Source organism: Tripterygium wilfordii, chromosome 10 (genome assembly GCF_013401445.1).
Source record: "Tripterygium wilfordii isolate XIE 37 chromosome 10, ASM1340144v1, whole genome shotgun sequence".
In the NCBI taxonomy this organism is placed as follows: domain Eukaryota; kingdom Viridiplantae; phylum Streptophyta; class Magnoliopsida; order Celastrales; family Celastraceae; genus Tripterygium; species Tripterygium wilfordii.
Window position 1 is genome coordinate 2,057,616 of NC_052241.1, and position 19,145 is coordinate 2,076,760.

The window sequence follows — 19,145 nt, forward strand, 5'->3', positions numbered from 1 at the left end:
GTTGTTAATACCAACACAATGCAGAGCAAAGCTCCACTCCAGTCCAGGTTGGTAGGCGATTTTAGACTTTTAGTTAGGCATAATATCAAAGAAGACAAACTATCAAACAATAAAAAACCCAACAATCAATAACAATGAAAAGCCAACCTGAGCCTTATCCGGCAGAAATTAACTCAATAAAGAGCGAGACAAACTCTCAAACATCTGGTGTGCACTTGATACAAAGTGAACTTCAGCAAAATAACCTTATTTATTCAAACCCAAGGCGGACCAGGCGAGATTGGTAAAGCTGAATTAAAAAAGAAAAGAAAAGGCCGGATGCAACAATGGTGGATAGACAAAAAGCTTTAACATATTTCCCAAAGTACTGAGATTTGAGAGTCGAAAATTACTTACAGCTCGACGTAAATCAACAGAGACCAAAGAGCTTGCTTGATGCCAATAGCGACTTGGTCCATGGAATCTCTTCATTTGTCCCTTCTGCAATAGTAGATGAGATGCTCAAAATTTCGGAGTTATGCTTACAATTCTGTTGCAGAACTCTCGGCCACACCTGCGAACTAGTACAAAGGTGAGTCATACACAGATACACTCAGATATGTACTATGTAATGTGAGCCTGGCCCACAAAGCTGCCAGTGCCTTGATGGGCTGGCCCAGCCCGTCCGTCATTTTTCGTTTATTCGCGGCCGGGCCAGCGGGTCATTTATTCAAAAGTTAAATATTCGTTACTTTTATTATTCCATTATTTCTCCATAATCTCCCATCCTCGTATTATTTTTATTACTCCACCATTTCTCCATAATCTCTAATACTCTGTCTAATCAACATGGGGAAGCAATTTTTTACGGCAAATGTAAAGAATTACGTGTTCTTGAAACTGTGTTCAAGACTTTTCAAGCATAGTCATATCACAAAGAAGTAAGCGGAATAAGTGCAGCTTTGTTTATTATTAACGACGTTATCCAAACACACAAGTGAACCTTTAGGGATTTGAATATGAAAATTGTAACTATACATAATTCGTATTTCAAAAAATCCATCCCAGTTGAGCAGCTTAGCTGCTCTTGTTATTGCACCGTATAATGAATACTAGGATGGATCAAAGTTGTTGAAGTTAGAGAAATTAGAGAGTTTTGAATATTGTTGAGTTTGTGCTAAAAAATCGCGTAGTTGAGTGTATTAGTTATGGAGGTCACGTGGATCATAATACCTTAAAAAAACTAGTTGTTGGGATGAGTCTTTAGGTCTTTTAATTGCTATTTTAATATTCATAATGAAAGTGACCAAATTGCCCTCAATTTTAACCGTTGTATAACTGTTAAAAGAGCAATTGCAACGATGATATTTTGTTTGCCCATGGTGTAGTTTTGATGGGCCTTGAATGAAAAATGGGGCAATTTATTGGCCTTATTATGTTGGCCTGAGTATAGTAGCATGGAGACTAGTTGGCCCTCATGCTAGCTCACTTTGTCAATATGAGACCCACTTCGACATATACACACATTTTTACACAAAAAACAATGTCGGGCCACATCTCTATTACACAAAAATCAATCCAGTAAATTTACACCATTATACAAATACATTTTGTTATCACAGTTACATTAACAAAACATATCCCTAAATTATCGAGGCACAAACAAACGAAATATAAAGTCAATCGCATCGGGAAAAAAAAAGAAAGAAGATCCAAAAACATAACATAACATCATAAATAGTACCACCAACTACAAAACTCACCATAGACTGAGGGGTACGTGAAGATTGTATGGGTTGAATAAAGTCGAGTAAGCAACAATCCAACATATGTGGCAATATCTTTCTTGTCAACATAAGAGTTAGATCCATAAAAACTGAAATAAAAACTTCTTGCGGTGATTCATAAATGGCAGCCCTATTCATGATCAGAACAATATACTTATCCAAGGATGATTGTGGACGAATCATGACGACCTGGATTTATGCATTTGGCTTCCTCCAAATGTTGCAGTAAAATAATGGATCCTGTCTGAAAGTACAGACCAGAGTAAAGTAGACGGCATGGGTGGCAGCGATTCAAGTGCTTCGCTTATTGATGGTCAAGAAGCAGAGTCTGGATTTGCACAGCTGAGACCCACATCCAACAACCGTCTCATTTGTTCCTCATCGAAGTTTCTTCGTAGATGATCATCAGCTGATTCAAGAAGTTTTCACCCGTTTTATTCAAATTCTGAAACCCATTCTCTTATTTCAACCTTAGTGCACAAACAAATGCATGAAAAGAATTAGTATAACAAATGAGATAAATGTTTGTAAACAAAGAAAGCGAGCGTACTAAACATTAGCTTTTATATGTACCTCTCTTCCACAGTAAGTGTTTGCCATCGGCCTTTTTCTGGAAGCAATCTCCAAGGCTACAACTCCGAAGCTGAAGTGAAGACATCTGACTCCTTGGTGGCTCTGCCTGTTTGAAGATATTCAGGAGCCATATATCCTAAAGTACCAGCAGCTGCAGCAAGTCTTGAGCCGCTTTCAAGTTCAACAAATTTGGCTAAACCAGCTATTTCTCTACAGATTTTGTACCTGTTTTCACATGATAAGATGCTTGTAGGCTCTCTCAAGCTTCTCCATTTCTGTTTCTTGTACATTCTCCATAACTCTCCCTTCCTATCTGTTTCACTTGAACAGGGAATTTATATTACAAAGATAAGGAAGAAACCAACATTAAAGAACATTTTCTCTATTCAATAAATGAATTATATAATCTTTGTAAAGGTAAATACAATCTAAATATTAGTGCCAGCTAACAAGAACAGTTTGCTAGAAATCTTTTGATTCGAAGATGCAACCTAGGGATGCGTCATCTGGATCAGGATCAGGATCAAATGCAGTGAAATGGAGGAATCTCTTGTATTTTTTCTTGGGATCAATAATAAAAGACTTGGAGTTTATTCAAAAGTACAAATTTTTTTAAAAAAGAAAGAAAGATACAGTTCCAAGCCATTACAATGCAGACACAACACACTGAACTATACAGAACATAAAATCTTCATGATGACAATCATAGATGGAAAAATCAAAAAACATAGCAGTCAAGGGAAGCTGGGGAAGCAAACTGGGTTGAATTATCACAACCTGGATTTCTGCTTTGGCTCAAACCATGAAGTAAAATAAAGGATCATGTCTGAAAGTACAGACCAGAATAAAGTAGACAGCAAGGGCGGCAGTAATCAAGTGCTTCCTTTATTCATGGTTGAGAAGCGGAGTTTGGATTTACATATATGAGACCCACACCCAACAACTGTCTCCTTTGCTCCTCATCATGCTGACAATCACAGGATTCAAAAACCATAGCGGGCAAGGGAGGCTGAAGAAGCAAACTGGGATGAATCATCACGACCTGGATTTCTGCTTTGGCTTCCTGCAAATGTCGTAGTAAAATTATGGATCATGTCCGAAAGTGCAGACCAGAATAAAGTAGACGACAAGGCTGGCAGCGATTCAAGTGCTTCTCTTATTGATGGTCGAGAATCGGAGTCTGGATTTGCACATCTGAGACCCACATCCAACAACCGTCTCATTTGGTCCTCATCGAAGTTTCTTCGTAGACGATCATCAGCTGCTTCCAGAAGCCGCCCCTTTTGTTTCAATTCTGAAACCCATTCTCTTATGGGAACCTTAGTGCACAAACAAATGCATGAAAAGAATTAGTACGAAAATGAGATAAACGTAAGTAAATAAAGAAAGCGAGCACATTAAACACTAGCTTTTATATGTACCTGTCTTCCGTCAGTAAGCGGTATGATCGGCCTTTTTCTGCAAGCAATCTCCAAGTCCACAACTCCAAAGCTGTAGACATCCGACCCCTTGGTGGCGGTGCCCGTTTGGAAATATTCAGGAGCCATATATCCTAAGGTGCCGGCAAGTGCCGTTATTCTTGAGCCACTTTCATCTCCATCAAATCTGGCCAAACCAAAGTCTCCCAATTTTGCTTCTAGATTTGATGTCAACATTATGTTGCTTAGCTTAACATCTCTATGCAACACGCATTGTTCATATTCTTCATGTAAGTAATGTATAGAAGAGGCTATTTCTCTACAGATCTTGTATCTGTTTTCGCATGATAAGATGTTTGGCCTATTGAAAAGATGTGATTCAAGAGTACCATTAGGTATGAACTCATAAGCAAGCAAGTATTCTTCATTTTCGTGACACCAGCCAATAAGTTTCACCAAATGTCTATGCCTCAACTGGCTAATTACCTTGGCTTCAGATTCATAATCTATAATTTCCTGCCCTGAATTTCTTTTAAACTTTTTAACCGCAATATCCTCACCATTCAAAGAGCCTCTATATACAACACCAGATACTCCCTCCCCAAGCTTCCTTTCTGCTGCAAAGTTATTGGTGGCATGAGCCAATTCTGAATATGCAATCCTCTGAGCACCGGCAAGCTTTTGAAATTCAGCATCCCTCGAAGAATCAGCTGCTGATCTCTCTTCCCTCTTCAAGTTATTAATCCGTTGGAAGAACCAATTCTTGATATGAAATCTTCTTCCATTTCTATTCTTGCAGATGCAAAGAAACAAAATTAAAACAACCACCAATAGAGCAGCACCACCAATGTAATGCCATTTTTTGCAGTTAGCTCTTTCACCGGGACTGATGCTAGGCATGGCAGTTGCTGGAGGTGAAGGAGTGTTGATTTGCAAATTAGAGCTGAAGTGCCAAGAGTGAAGAAGGTGAAATTCAGAGAACCTCCCTGTTGCAGCAGCGAAGCCAACATTAACCCACTCTTACAGGTGATCTCTAAGATCAATTTTATAATAAAGCTCCTGCTGTAAGAACACACCATCTTTAATTCCAGTGAAGAAAACACTCAGATTTTTAATAGTAGAATTGTAAGTTATCCAAGCATGCATTAATTTTCCATCGATAGGACTACTATACCATGTCTTGCTGTCCATGGACCTTACAGAGTTGATATTTATACCCGCATGATCATTATCTTGATCCCATATATTATGATAGGTGTCGAATTCCACGGCAACAAATGGATTGGTAGATGAGTTGTATTTCTCTTTCCCGCTCGCAAGACCAATTGCAGAACCATCTGCATCCACAGGCATATGGTAAGTAAGGGAAGCGAGAAAGAAAGCCATTCCATCAGCGTTTGACTCATTTTTCAAGGAATCGATGGTGAAGGCGAAGTTGGTTGTGAAGTCTGCGAGACTTCCAGTGTCTTTGTCCCAGAGATGCATGGGTTCTACAACTCTAGCATGTCCCGTAGTCAAAACTTGGTTTGGTGTGAGTTGGATGGCTGATTCTACAACAGTAGCAGCACCTTCGCACCTTATTTCAGGATTACTAGACTCAAAGCTTGGATAGTCAAAAGACAGAGCAATAGAATGAGGGACCAGTATTAATAGCAAGAAGTATATGATAACAGACATGACAGAGGAGTAACAAAACCAGTAACTGTTTTAATTGATTTGGGGATCAAATGGAAATATTGGACAAGTACTTGGGATGGCTATGAAGTTCTAAAATGAACATAGGGAGAGGCAGAGGCTATGTGAAAAACAAAAGTATTTAAATGGAGATGGAAGCCCAGCTACCAGAACCTTAAGAAATAAGAACACTGGTGGATGGACAAAATCTTTAACCTATTTTCCAAAGTATTGAGAGGACAAATATACTTAGAATTCATCTGTCCAACTGATCAAAATTTTGGAGTTTATGCTTACAATTTTGTTGCAGAACTCTTATTCCCGAAGGTGAGGACTGCAATTGCATGACATGGCCCCAACTGCTGACAAAACACCGCATAGGGTAAACCAACAAGCTGGCGACTTATGGCAAACCGCAAGTATATGTTAAGAGTATATACTATTGATTTATGTTTTTTTGAAAAAGATGTTATAGATCTGATTGCATTAGGTTACCCAATAAATTGAGTAACTGAGGCCCGTAGACACTCGGGATCACCATAAGGTGGAATATAATCTAAGGATTAAAAAACAAAAACAAAGTAATAAAACACAAACACTACACCAGAAATCGTCAGACATTGTTGGACGACACCGGATTACATCAAACACCGCTGAACCACTGTCCAACGAGTCCGACTCCACCGGTCTAAGTCGGATAACAAAAACTAAATAGAAAAAACAAACACAAACTGCAACTTAGATCTACAACACGGATTTTGACTTCCCCTGTAACAAGAGAGGTCAAACTCACTCAGTTATGAAATCTCGTCACTAAAATTCTGAATAGATGTCGCAGGAGCCCCAGAAACGCCAATGATCAAAGATCCGCGACAGATGGAGGAGATTGAAATCCGGAGAAGAGAATCCCTACAAAATCTTTATTCAAAACATAAAACATCACAAAATGAAACAAATATGGACGGAGAAATGACAGATCTAACCCATGGGAGGAAAAGGTGAAAGAAGAGGGGAGAGGAGAGGGGGTGGGGTGGGGAGAGAAAGAGGCGGCTTCTCCTCTACTATTGATTTATGTTAAGAGTCTCCTCTACTGTTGATTTATGTTAAGAGTATATGCTGTTAAGGTGTTTGATAAAACTAAATCTAAACATAGAGTATATGCTATCAATTTATCAAAAAGGATATATGAAGCCTTTTTTTTTTTACCATCCAATTCAATACATGCAAGGTTGTCAAAATCGGGATCTTATATAATATATGTGGAAAGCCTACAAAATCGAATTGTGAAATAATAAGATTTTATAAAATTTAAAAAATAAATGTAAACTAATATAATTACTTATTTCTAAATAAATAATTAATATGATATAATATACTATAATCTATAGGTAATAAAAAATAAAAAATAGTTAGTTTTTCTTTTGTTAAACTATTAATATATAGGGCTGTTATGGTAATGGTAATTACCGATTTACCACACCAATACATAGAGATGTGTCATCTAGATCAGGATCAAATGCAGTCGTCCAAATGGAGGAATCTCTTGGATTTTTTTATGGGATCAATAATAAAGAAAATTAAAAAAAGAAAGAAAGATGAAGTTCCAAGCCAGTACAATGCACTAATGCAGACAAGACACGGAGCAATAGAGAACATATATCATCATGCAGACAATCATAGGATTCAAGAACCATAGCGGGTAAGGGAGGCTGAAGAAGCAAACTGGGATGAATCATCACGACGACGACCTGGATTTCTGCTTTGGCTTCCTCCAAATGTCGAAGCAAAATAATGGATAATGTCTGAAAGTACAGACCAGAATAAAGTAGACGGCAAGGGTGGCAGCGATTCAAGTGCTTCTCTTATTGATGGTCGAGAAGCGTAGTCTGGATTTGCACATCTGAGACCCACATCCAACAACCGTCTCATTTGGTCCTCATCGAAGTTTCTTCGTAGACGATCATCAGCTGCTTCAAGAAGTCGCCCGTTTTGTTTCAATTCTGAAACCCATTCTCTTATGTGAACCTTAGTGCACAAACAAATGCATGAAAAGAAATAGTACGAAAAATGAGATAAATGTTTGTAAATAAAGAAAGCGAGCATACTAAACACTAGCTTTTATATGTATCTGTCTTCCGTTAAGCGGTCTGATCGGCCTTTTTCTGCAAGCAATCTCCAAGACTACAACTCCGACGCTGAAGACATCTGACTCCTTGGTGGCTATGCCTGTTTGAAGATATTCAGGAGCCATGTATCCTATGGTCCCGGCAACTACCGTAAGCCCGTAATTCTTGAGCCGCTTTCATCTTCAACAAATCTGGCTAAACCAAAGTCTCCCAACTTTGCTTCTAGATTTGACTTCATGATGTTTCTTAGCTTAACATCTCTATGTAACACGCATTGTTCATATTCTTAATGGAAGTAATGTATAGAAAAGGCTATTTCTCTACAGATCTTGTATCTGTTTTCCCATGATAAGATGCTTGGCTGATTGAAAAGATGTGATTCAAGAGTACCATTCGGTATGAACTCATAAGCAAGCCAGTATTCTTCATTTTCGTGACACCAGCCAATAAGTTTCACCAAATGTCTATGCCTCAACTGGCTAATTACCTTGGCTTCAGATTCCTAATCTATAATTTCCTGCCCTGAATATCTTTTAAACTTTTTAACCGCAATATCCTCACCATTCAAAGAGCCTCTATATACAACACCAGATGCTCCCTCCCCAAGCTTCCTTTCTGCTGCAAAGTTATTGGTGGCATGAGCCAATTCTGAATATGCAATCCTCAGAGCTTCGCAAGCTTTTGAAATTCAACATTCCTCGAATAATCTGCAGCTGATCTCTCTTCCCTCTTCAAGTTCTTAATCCGTGGCAAGAACCAATTCTTGACATGAAATCTTCCAATTCTATTCTTGCACAAGCAAAGAAACATTAAGATTAAAGCCACCCCCAATAAAACAGCACCACCAATGTAATACCATTTTTTGTAGTTAGCTCTTTCACCGGGACTGATGCTAGGCATGGCAGGTGAAGGAGTGTTATTTGCAAATTTGACCTGAAGTGCCAAGAGTGAAGAAGGTGAATTTTAGAATACATCCCTGTTGCAGAAGCGAAGCCAACATTAACCCACTCTGGCAGGTGATCTCTAAGATCAATTTCATAATAAAGCTCCTGCTTTAAGAACACAGCATCTTTAATTCCAGTGAAGACAACACTTAGATTTTTTGCAGTAGAATTGTAATCTATCCAAGTATTCATTAATTTCCCATCCATAGGACTACTATACCATGTCATGCTTTGTATGGACCTTACAGAGTTGATATTTATACCCACATGATCATTCTCTTGATCCCATATATTATGATAGGTGTCGAATTCCACCGCAACAAATGGATTAGCAGATGAGTTGAACTTGTCGTCCCCGCTCGCAAGACCAATTCCAGCACCATCTGCATCCACTGGCATATGGTAAGTAAGGGGAGCCATAAAGAAAGCTATTCCATCAGCATCTGACGCATTGTTCAAGGAATCGATGGCGAAGGAAAAGTTGGTTTTGAAGTCTGCGAGACTTCCAGTTGCCTTGTCCCAAAGATGCATGGGTTCTACACATCTAGCATGCCCTGTAGTCCAAACTTGGTTTGGTGTGAGTTGGATGGTTGATTCTACAAAAGTAGCACCACCTTCGCACCTTATTTCATGATTACTAGGGTCAAAACTTGCATAATCAAAAGATAGAGGAGTGGAATGAGAGACCAATATTAATAGAAAGAAGTATATGATAACAGACATGACAGGAGTAACAGAACCTGTTTTAATTGATTTGGGGATCAAATGGAAATATTGGACAAGTACTTGGGATGGCGATGAAATGGCTTAAATGAAAACGGGGAAGACAAGAGAGTAAGTGAAAATCAAAAGTATTTAATGGCGATGGAGCTACAAGACAAGGCGAGATGGAGCTACAAGACAAGGCGAACATCTGGGCAAGGGAAAGCGCAGTGCACCTGGTGCAAATGTATCTATCCATAAATGTTCGTTCTGCCTTCTCTACGGTATTTGCAAGAAAATGATACTCTAGCCTTCTAGCTGTATCTTGGATGTGGAGTATTTGATTAAGACATTTCATTTGATAAATAGCAGGCAACAAGAATTAAAACTTGGCCTTTTTTGTTTATATTTCTCCTTTTTAGCAGGGTGTTGTTAATACCAACACAATGCAGAGCAAAGCTTCACTCCAGTCCAGGTTGGTAGGAGATTTTAGACTCTTAGTTAGGCATAATATCAATGAAGACAAACTATCAAACAATAAAAAACCCAACAATCAATAACAATGAAAAGCCAACCTGACCCTTATCCGGCAGAAATTAACTCAATAAAGAGCAAGACAAACTATCAAACATCTGACGTGCAACTTGATACAAAGTGAACTTCGGCTCAATAACCTTATTTATTCAAACCCAAGACAGATTGGTAAAGCTGAATTCAAAAAAACCAGGCTGCAATACTGGTGGATAGACAAAAGCTTTAACATATTTTCCAAAGTATAGAGATTTGAAAGTACAAAGTTACTTACAAACAGACCATGAGGAGCTCAACGTAAACCAACAGAGACCAAAGGGCTTGCTTGATGCCAACAGTGACTTGGTCCATGGAACTCTTCAGACTCCACTGAATGTCAGACACAAAAATTTTAGACTGCACTCCACTGAAGGGTTAGGCCTTTCTGCGCTGCATATCGGCTTTGGTCTTCGGCTTAATCAACTGGGCTGGTAATTGTCGTGGGTCGATGATTAAACGTAGACTAGATGGGCCACAAATTCATCAATGTTCGTTCCACTCTTCCAGAATCGTTTAGTTTCTTGACCAAATTTGCTAGTCTGCGAGCCTACTGAGTACTGACTTAAGGGTTGTCAAATAGACTTCTGGAGTCCCAGCCTTGACAAAGCCACCATCGTCGAAGCAATCTGATACATAGTGCCGATTTGGTAGCGGTGCCGTTTCACCAAACAGCGCCCATAAGGCAGCGATACTGCTGCAAAATTCAAAGCTTTTGAAGCTTCTTTTGTTAGACCGCTAACCGGTCCAACAAATTTATTTTTATTTTGTTTTATTAAATTATAATTAATTTGAAATTCATTTTATACAAAAATATTTTAAATAATAAATATTAGGGTTGTAAAAAAAATTACCAATCGGTTAACCGATTGAACAATCGATTATTTTCAAAAATATTTAGTGAGAATCGAACGGTTAACCAAAGATCGTTCGGTTAAATTTTATAAAAAAGTCGATCGAAACCGACTATTTACACCTCCAATAAATATAAAATAATTTTGACCATTTATGAACTACCATCATCTAAAAATAAGCTTGTGTTATCCTTTCTTCTTTATCAAGCTAAATTTAAATAGTTTTGTCGAAACAAAACCAGCAAGCCCGTCTAGCTCAGTTGGTAGAGCGCAAGGCTCTTAACCTTGTGGTCGTGGGTTCGAGCCCCACGGTGGGCGTTATTTTTTTAACCTTTTTGCACTAACTTATATAGTGGGCCAGTTCTTTTTACTTGGGCTGATTAAAGGCCCTCTCTATCATGTTTACATAAGCCACCGCAAAAGCCTTATGAGTTATGACCGAATTCCAAATCTATTTTTATTGTCGGCCCGGCTCAGCCCAACAAGCCCGGCTAGCTCAGTTGGTAGAGCACAAAGCTCTTAACCCTGTGGTCGTGGGTTCAAGCCCCACGGTGGGCTTGTGTTTTGTTTTTACCTTTTGCACTCTACTATTTGTGGCCCACTGCCCAGTATTTTTTCCTCGTGCTTACTGTACAGGCCCTTGAAAGCCCATTTCTTTACTCAGGCTAACTACAGGCCCTTGAAGGCCCAATTCTATCTTGCATCTACAATTTGAGTTTTTTAAAGCAAGGGCATGTTCCACCCAATTCAGCAGACTTGCCTCATATTCTTCCATGACCAGATTTCTTCCCGTATATATTATTATCTATACTACAAAATTCCAAATCCTTTTACAATGATTTATACAAAAAAGAAAATTGAAAATATAAATAAATTACATTAATATGCCAGACTAGCCCACACAAACTAGAACTAGCTGTAATCACTTTGGCAGCATCATCAGGCCCCAAATGCAACAAAAAGGACTAACCTGGTGTGACTCACAGAGGCTAAGGAGATGCACCTTAATCATCAGAGGAACTGTATTGCTGCCTGACATGGTATCCGGGAAATGCTTGCGGGATTGTTGGATTTACTGGAAAAACTTGTGGTAGCATGGGATTCACTGGAACTGGAAATTTGTGGGCAGAACTAACAATAGTTCTCTCATTTATCATCCCAACTTCTTTACAGACCCTATCGAGAATCGTCAGAAAGTCTCTTACCACCATAAAGATTCTGAATGGGTGAGCTTCTTCCTTTGCTGAGTTCCCATGGAAGTACTCTGTGATCTCCTTTACTAGAGACATGGCAACACTTTCTTGAGCCTGAATCTTTATAATCTCCTCTTCAGCCACTTTCATGAATCTGCTCATCGACTCCAAAAATTTCTTGTTGCTTTCATCCGACCCTGTAGTTTTGTTTAACTGCACAACCTGGTTGATATTCTCGATGCCTCTAGAAAGTTTGGATACCTCGCTGCTAAGCACGTCAGAATCCATAGCAGCGGCTTTCTTCACATTTGTGAGCTCTGAACTAAGACCAGAAACAACTTGCAAGCCAAGCTTCCGACACTTTGCATCTTCGCTCAATGTGGAGCTCGGAGTTGGATTGGTCCCAGACGGACGAGCACCTTCAGTTCTTATAATTTCCTGAACAACAAAGTGCAATAACGTGGTTTTCCCATCTGCACCCTTAACATCAACAAGCTTATGTAGTGTGTCAAGCTTGAAGGCCTGCGCATCGCCACGGTTAGTCCCCACATTCATGCGATTCCCTGTCTTGAGCACAGCTTCCAGAAGCTTCAAGAACATCCTACTACTTCTCAGTTCTTCACAGGCAGCCTATATGAATTTTAAAAAGGCCATATCAGATCTGCCTTAACTGAATAAACAATCTATCTCACTAGACTACAGAAACATAGAGAGTCGATGCTCAGAGTTTTAAGCTTTAGTACCATGGAAAACAAAGGGGTTGATCCCTTAGCTGACAAGAACTAGTAGAAGAAACTCAACATATGGTTTATCCCAAGTTCAAAGAAAAACATGACAAATTGTCTAAACAGCTTCGATATACATACAAGGTAACAATTACAGTTTGCAAATTGTGAAGTTCTAAGAAAAACAATAGCTAAAAAAATAATATTTTAGAGCAAACACAGATACACCAAGCAACCAACACTCAACATAGAAAGGTAAGTGTGAGGGTGTCAGATAGAGAAAGAAAGGAGTAAATGGATTTACCTCAAGTGTCTCAAAAGACTTTTTGAGGTACTCGATCTCAGATTCAAAATTAGCTATGTAAAGCATTGCATCCACCCTTTTAAACGCAAAAGGTATATCAAGCAGTGCCTTCAAAAATTTCTCAGCTGGGCCAAGTTTGGTCGGAGAATCTTCTTTGTACTCCTTCAACTTGCGTTCCTCTTCTTTGGTTGGAGCCATCTTCAACAGACTTTCAAGAAGTTCACTTCCAAGCATGTCTGCATTACCTGTAGGCAAATATTTATATGTCAAAAATGGATGTCTTTGTTTAAAAGAATCGATTTGAGGCCTGATTTGATATGATAATCATTTAGGATGGACATATCAGTTTATCGAATGTGCCAATTTTCAAACAATTTATACATCTTGTGCAACAAAAACGCTAGAATCCTCAAAAGAATTTAGTACCATTCAAAAAAAAAAAAACAATAAACAATTTAGGGGTCTATTAGTGATAACTTCAGCATTAACAAGCCTTAATGCATGCTTGATTGGAATTACACAACAGCCTGTGTTTTTACTGAAAGACCACTCTAAGTGATTAAACTTAGGCATCAAATCATTATGCAGGCATAAGCTGATGTAAGAGACACATGGGAGTACATTTTCTAAAAGAAATGAACATCCGCCCCAGTTTTGAACATTATCTGCAGCAACTGACGTTAATAACTAATCATCACCCAGCAGCTTTAACACCAGTGATTCCCTGTCAGAATTTACATGAATTTGCAATGTATTTACTGCTACTAAGAAAATAGCAGGAGAGCACCCATAATTGATCCATCTAGAATTTACTTCTAGCATTGAACCCATGGCATGAAATGAACCACAGGAAAATCTATCAACTTAGAAGTGTCAAAGTCACTCAATTACACCAGAAAACTGACAAAATCAAACAGTGCTTGGAATATGTTTGCAGGAAATAAGTAAATAATTACCTTCTAAAAGGGCTTCACAAACTTCTTCAACAGTTACATTGAGAGCTCTTAACAAAATTGCAATGTTCTGGGACTTTTTGGGATCAAGCACTCTGTTCTCTTGGTTCGGCGAGGGAAGGATTGATCGTGGAGTTGTTTGCTTTGGTTTGGGAGTAGGGTTGTTTACAAACAATGTTTCAATCATTTCCTCATTCAACCTGCAAATCAACAGATACTATAAGCTTAATCAAAGCACATGGAACAACCATTACGTAATGTGAGCAATTGTACAAACCAACCATAATATGGATAAAGAAAATGCCTGGAAAAGATAGATTCATGAGTTTGAGTACAGAATTTTACTTGAAGGAGCTTGATCTCAGCTGATCCCACACCATCTCACGATCAGAGCTTGCTCTCACCTTGTCCCAATGTAACGGCTTTAACTTCAGTTTGGAAGTCTCCTCTACATTCTCCATAGCTTTAGAACTTGGCGGTAACTCCACTGGGGAAATCTTAGTTGTGCTCTGCAACACAAAAGGTCTCGAAGGTGGTATAAGAGATGGTGGCTTCGAGATCGGTTGGCCAGTTGGCGTTGGGTCAACTGGAGATTCCCAAGGTCTCTGTGGTGGCGGAGGAGGAGGAGGAGGAGGCGGTGGTGGAGGTGTTACTACTGAATTAGGCAACTCTAAAGCACTCCTAATTTTCACATTCAATGCTGGGCTTTTCTTCAGACCTTGCTCCGGAGAAGACGAGGATGAAGAAGATGAAGTTGAAGGGAGTGAAGTGTTTGATAATCTCGGAGTTGCAACAAGGTTTTTCTCCAAACATCGATCGGGCGAAGTAGATGCTGAAGATAGTGAAGGAGACCGAATATTAGGATTAAAATCATTGGAAATTCTCGGCGATGCAGCCCAACTTCTGTCCGGTGATGTAGAAGCCGAAGACAATGAGAGAGACTGCATATTTCGATTCCTTTCGTTATCAATTCTCGCAGGGGACAGTGAAGGAGACCGCACATTTTGATTTGAAACCTTCGAGAATCTAAGAGATGCCAATGAATCAGACCCTGAATTTTGATCCGATGCATTTGATGGTCTCCTTGATGCATGTGTACTCCCTCCCTGGGCTCTATCTGGCGACGAAGAAACCATGGACAGCGAAGGAGAACCACTCAATGCCACTCCATGATATGACTGAAATGTTGGGGGAGGCGGTGGCGGAGGTGGAGCAGGACTCTGTACCGCCATAGTTTCAGGCGATTTCGGGCGTGGGCTCAAGCTAACTGGAGGTGAAGTACTAATGGATCGCGATGGAGACCCTGTAGACGAAGACGAACACGAGCAAGAGCTCGAATCGCTGCTCATCCTTCCAAAATCCGCTCCGGCTACTTCCGCAAACACTCTCCTTGACTCGGATCCAGCCCCACTCGAGCTATCCCGGCCACCGAGAGAGTCTCTCGGAGAGTAGAACTCCTCCTCATCGTCCCCAGTAGTCGACCCGACCTCTCCATTCCCGCAATTCTGCCTGGAACCTTGCTTATTCAATGGCGGAAGCGGTCGGAGCTCCGGCGAATCCAGTTTCCGAGGATCTGCGGCATCATTGGAGCTGTCGTTGATGCCAATGGAGTCGACTAGAGTACCAAGATAGAGAAACTCGGAGCTTGTTGAATTGGTTCTTAGTTTAGGAGCAGTACTACTTCTGGCCTCCGCATTCTGAGTACTGTGCCTTCGAGTATTATTGTCTGATGATCTATAGGCCTTATCATGATCGGCGTATTTACGGTTCTGAAACCTCCGGCGGCAGTAGCAAAAGACCATAATCCCCACCACAATGACGGCCGAGATTGCAGCAGCGAGGGTGACCGCGAGGAGTTTAGAAGAATTGGAGTGAGGTTTCGTGGAACTTGGAAGAATGAGAGAGGAAATATTAGCCGGAAAAGATGCAAACGCGATTGGAGAGGGAGGAGGGGGAGGGGAGGGGTAGGTCGGAAAAAATGGAGTACCGGGAGGGGCAGAAGAGGAAAAGGGGAATTTAGGAGGTGTGGTGGTGGTGGTAGCGGTGGGTGGGACGGGTGGGGATGGTGAAGGAGGCTGAGATGGAGGGAAAGTATCTAAAGGAACTAATGGCTCATGAAGGATCCGACGGCTGGGGTTGGAAGCGCAGGGTAATGGGAGCGATGCGAAGGAGAGAATCAAGAAACACAAGATGAAGAAAAAAGAAGAGGCGTCGGTGGTGGCGGCGGAGGGCATTGTGGTGGATTCACTTCTCAGCTCCTGAAGGCAGTGGTGGCAGATTACGGTGGGGCAGTGTTGTTAGAGAGAGAGAGAGAGAGAGGAGGAGAGGAAGTGTGAAGTGTGAAGTGTGGGTAGTGGATCCAGCTAAGAATCTGCTGGTGGTTGTGAATGTGAACTGAAGGAGTTGCAGAGAGTGTGATTTGTTTTGAGCGTCATTTTCTATTTTTTTATCTTCTTATTGGTTATTATTTGAAATTGCATGGATTTTCAAATGGACCGGAACGTCTCGGTCCATTTGTACGTAATTTTTATCCGTTGATTTGTTAAGTTTGACATTACTTAGAGCGCATAAGTAAGTGAGGGTATCAAGATTAATATCTCATATCAAATTGACATAACCAAATATAAATAAAATGTCTTACACTTCTCCCACGATGAAATATTTTATGGGTCTAAAAATCAGTAACGACGCCACCCTTAAAGATTAAATTCGTGCAATCCCGTGTCCGAATCCTTAATATATTTGGGTTTGGATTTCCAAAAATTGGATAGCAACGTAAATTGATGTGTTTTGACATACATTCATGTGTGTAAATATTTCACACCGAATTGAACGTATAGTAGTAGCTTTTTGTGGTTTTGAACATATATGCAAGAGATTCATTCAAATCAGGTAGGACCAGAAAATGTGATTTTTGATGGTTTCACTGTCACAGCCTTTACATGAACTGGAAAGCATAAATTACCCTTATTTTAGATATTTTTTGGTCATTAATAGTAAATAATCCAACTGTTTAAGCTTTTGGTTTGGTAGCAGAGAGAATGTTGTTTCGTGGAAAAAAAAAATAGTAAATGTGAATTCTATAGGTTACCGACATTCACGCCGCGGATTGGGGGGTCAACAAAAACGGTCTTTTTTACTTTCTTTTTTTATGCACCACAAAATGGCCCTAACCACGACAACACTACGTATCCTATCAAATTCAATTTAATTATAATATGTAATTAGACAACGTAATAATGAAAGTTAATGTACATTAGACAACGTATAATGAAATTCAATGTGATTAGATAACGTAATACTATTATGACCGGTTATGGAAGAAATTGTTAGGGATATATAGAGTTTTCATTCCATATATTTACCACCACATTTACAACATTTTTTAAGAGCATTATAACTTTATTATTTAATTTACGGGATAAAAACCATCCATGGATAAACCGAAATAATCATCGAAACAGATCGATTGGTCGGTTAAATTCATGTTTAAAAAATTAGAGAAAAAAAAACCGAACACCCCGCCACCATAGATATTAGATAGGGGTGTAAACGATTCAAGGGTTTGTCGAGCTTGGCTCATTAAGAGCGATCAAGCTCGTTTAATGAAACGAGTTCGAACAACTTTTCTAAAACTCGTTTTGTAAACCAACAAGCTCGAACATGGAGATGTTCGGCTCGTTTACGTCCACTAACAAGCTTATTAAGATTTTTACGAGTTAGCTCACCGAAACTCGACTTATAATTGCCCACCTAAGCAAAAAGTTTTTAGGAATTCCACATCGGTTAGATGTAAGAGTTCCATTCACTTAATAAGAGGTGCTTAACCTCCTTAAGATTTGAGAGCTTTTTTAGTGACAAAACCCACGTGGACCTTTGATCCAATGTGAGACATTACCTCGAATGTTTGTTGGATCAATATTTCTTCTCTACTTATTCTTCAAATTATTACAAAAGTGCTATTTAAAATCCAATGAAGAGCGAATTATTTGTTGGAAAACTTTCAAATGCCCAATTTTACAAGATCAATACTATAATAACAAGAATAATGTTGCAGCAAGCAAAGGTGCATGATACGATTTGGTTGTGTAAATAATAATGTGCAAATGCATGATATTTGGCCCATGAGTACGTGCAAGCAATATGGAGCACCGACACTTCTACAATGCAATTTTTTTTAAAAAAAAATCTAGATGGGTACTATTCAAAAATTGTCAATATTTTTTAAAAATAAAAAAACATGTGCCCACTACAACACCACCACCCTCTCAATTCTCATAGATAGTCAAATTTTACCCTTTTTTTTTAACCTGTTTTGGTGGAGCTTAGGAAATTGTGATTATAGAAAACCCAAAAATGAGTCATATCAAATACCAAAAAAAAAATCATTGGAAAAATCACTGTCTTTGGTTGGGATAAGTGAGAGGGAAATTATTATTGGAACGGTTTGATTGTAGTTCCCAAAATTGTTTTTAGTTTTTAAGAATTGAAATGGGTTTGAATATTCGATTGAGTGTGTGTTTTTAGAAATTATTTTGTAAAACTGAAAATTATTTTTGGTTTTCAAAAATTAAAAAACCAAAATTAATATTTGATGTTTTCTAAAATTCTTTCATCTTTCCTCTTTCCTCTATCATCTTTCATCTTTCTCCGTGTAGAATCATCTGTCAAATAAATTTAATGTTTCTTCAAAAGGTTTTTGATCTACCTCGGTCTACATTTGATTTCTGTAGAAGGGAAATGATAATGGGTACTCTTATAACAATAGATAATAATGAAAAATGTGTATTGAAATCTAAAAAGGATTTGTATTTTAAATTTAAAGTGAAAGAGTGTTCATCAATCGTCACATATGGCGTAATGTACTGTAACATGCTATAATGAAATCTTAACTAATACCCTTAAGGCACACGTTATCCATACCCTTTGTACAATTGGCATTAAATTGGTTAAATATCATAAAAACGGGTGAGGGAACTTTGGAATTACTCATGGTCTATAATTCTCCTCCAAGTAGATAATAACTCCGGTGGAGAAACTATAAAAATGTTACATGATGTGTCATATCTCCCGACCCATTTACGAGAATTGTATACTTCTAGAATTACAGAGACCCAATATCAGAAATTCAGAATCCCTTCATAAAAAGTGGCGGTGAATGGGGATCCAATGTAGTAGAATTCATTCGCCTTTTGGACACACATGACATGACCCCCCATATTAAAACAAGAAAGCATGTTTCAACTTTCAATGGTGTAGATTCATAAGTTACCCAACTTTAGTTTTAACTTTTAACCATCAATAAGAGTAAATTTGCATATTAGGCAGAAAAACAGTCCATTGTAT

General features: G+C 39.0%; 2 protein-coding genes and 2 non-coding genes across 9 annotated transcripts; 2 read left to right on the forward strand and 2 right to left on the reverse strand.

The window, feature by feature from the left end:
• Positions 1 to 1,680: 1,680 nt before the first annotated feature.
• LOC120007017 (L-type lectin-domain containing receptor kinase IX.1-like) lies at positions 1,681 to 10,463 on the reverse strand. 6 transcript variants are annotated; one of them, XR_005470123.1, is made up of 7 exons: positions 5,729 to 5,835; positions 4,932 to 5,094; positions 3,761 to 4,819; positions 3,117 to 3,658; positions 2,565 to 2,652; positions 2,340 to 2,475; positions 1,681 to 2,236 (listed from the first exon to the last, which is right to left on the reverse strand). XR_005470123.1 is itself a non-coding variant. In XM_038857165.1 (4 exons), exons 3-4 carry the CDS (start codon positions 4,655 to 4,657, stop codon positions 3,323 to 3,325), a joined length of 1,233 nt encoding a protein of 410 aa, XP_038713093.1. In that variant the 5' UTR covers positions 4,658 to 4,819; positions 4,932 to 5,094; positions 10,009 to 10,463; the 3' UTR covers positions 2,929 to 3,322. The 6 variants fall into 6 exon arrangements, 5 of the variants coding, with proteins under 5 accessions (XP_038713093.1, XP_038713095.1, XP_038713094.1 ...); XM_038857165.1 differs by lacking the exons at positions 1,681 to 2,236; positions 2,340 to 2,475; positions 2,565 to 2,652; positions 5,729 to 5,835 and adding an exon at positions 10,009 to 10,463 and having other exon boundaries at positions 2,929 to 3,658; XM_038857167.1 differs by lacking the exons at positions 1,681 to 2,236; positions 2,340 to 2,475; positions 2,565 to 2,652 and having other exon boundaries at positions 2,929 to 3,658; positions 3,761 to 4,743.
• Positions 10,464 to 10,869: 406 nt separating this feature from the next.
• TRNAK-CUU lies at positions 10,870 to 10,942 on the forward strand. The gene has a single exon. It is a non-coding gene; the product is annotated as a tRNA-Lys (tRNA).
• Positions 10,943 to 11,109: 167 nt separating this feature from the next.
• On the forward strand, positions 11,110 to 11,182 carry TRNAK-CUU. Its single transcript has one exon. It is a non-coding gene; the product is annotated as a tRNA-Lys (tRNA).
• A 205-nt stretch (positions 11,183 to 11,387) lies between these two features.
• On the reverse strand, positions 11,388 to 16,158 carry LOC120007480 (formin-like protein 1). Its single transcript, XM_038857730.1, has 4 exons — positions 14,145 to 16,158; positions 13,803 to 13,999; positions 12,847 to 13,091; positions 11,388 to 12,447 (listed from the first exon to the last, which is right to left on the reverse strand). Exons 1-4 carry the CDS (start codon positions 16,031 to 16,033, stop codon positions 11,629 to 11,631), a joined length of 3,150 nt encoding a protein of 1,049 aa, XP_038713658.1. The 5' UTR covers positions 16,034 to 16,158; the 3' UTR covers positions 11,388 to 11,628.
• Positions 16,159 to 19,145: the final 2,987 nt, after the last annotated feature.

Coding starts and splice junctions, on each gene's coding strand:
- LOC120007480 (XM_038857730.1), bottom strand. CDS start 16,033: ATGCCCTCCGCCGCCACCACCGACGCCTCTTCTTTTTTCTTCATCTTG. Junction 13,092..13,802: donor TTGTGAAGCCCTTTTAGAAG/GTAATTATTTAC, acceptor ATTTGCCTACAG/GTAATGCAGACATGCTTGGA. Junction 12,448..12,846: donor AGTCTTTTGAGACACTTGAG/GTAAATCCATTT, acceptor AAATTCATATAG/GCTGCCTGTGAAGAACTGAG.
- LOC120007017 (XM_038857168.1), bottom strand. CDS start 4,657: ATGCCTAGCATCAGTCCCGGTGAAAGAGCTAACTGCAAAAAATGGCAT. Junction 3,659..3,760: donor CGCTTACTGACGGAAGACAG/GTACATATAAAA, acceptor TTGTGCACTAAG/GTTCCCATAAGAGAATGGGT.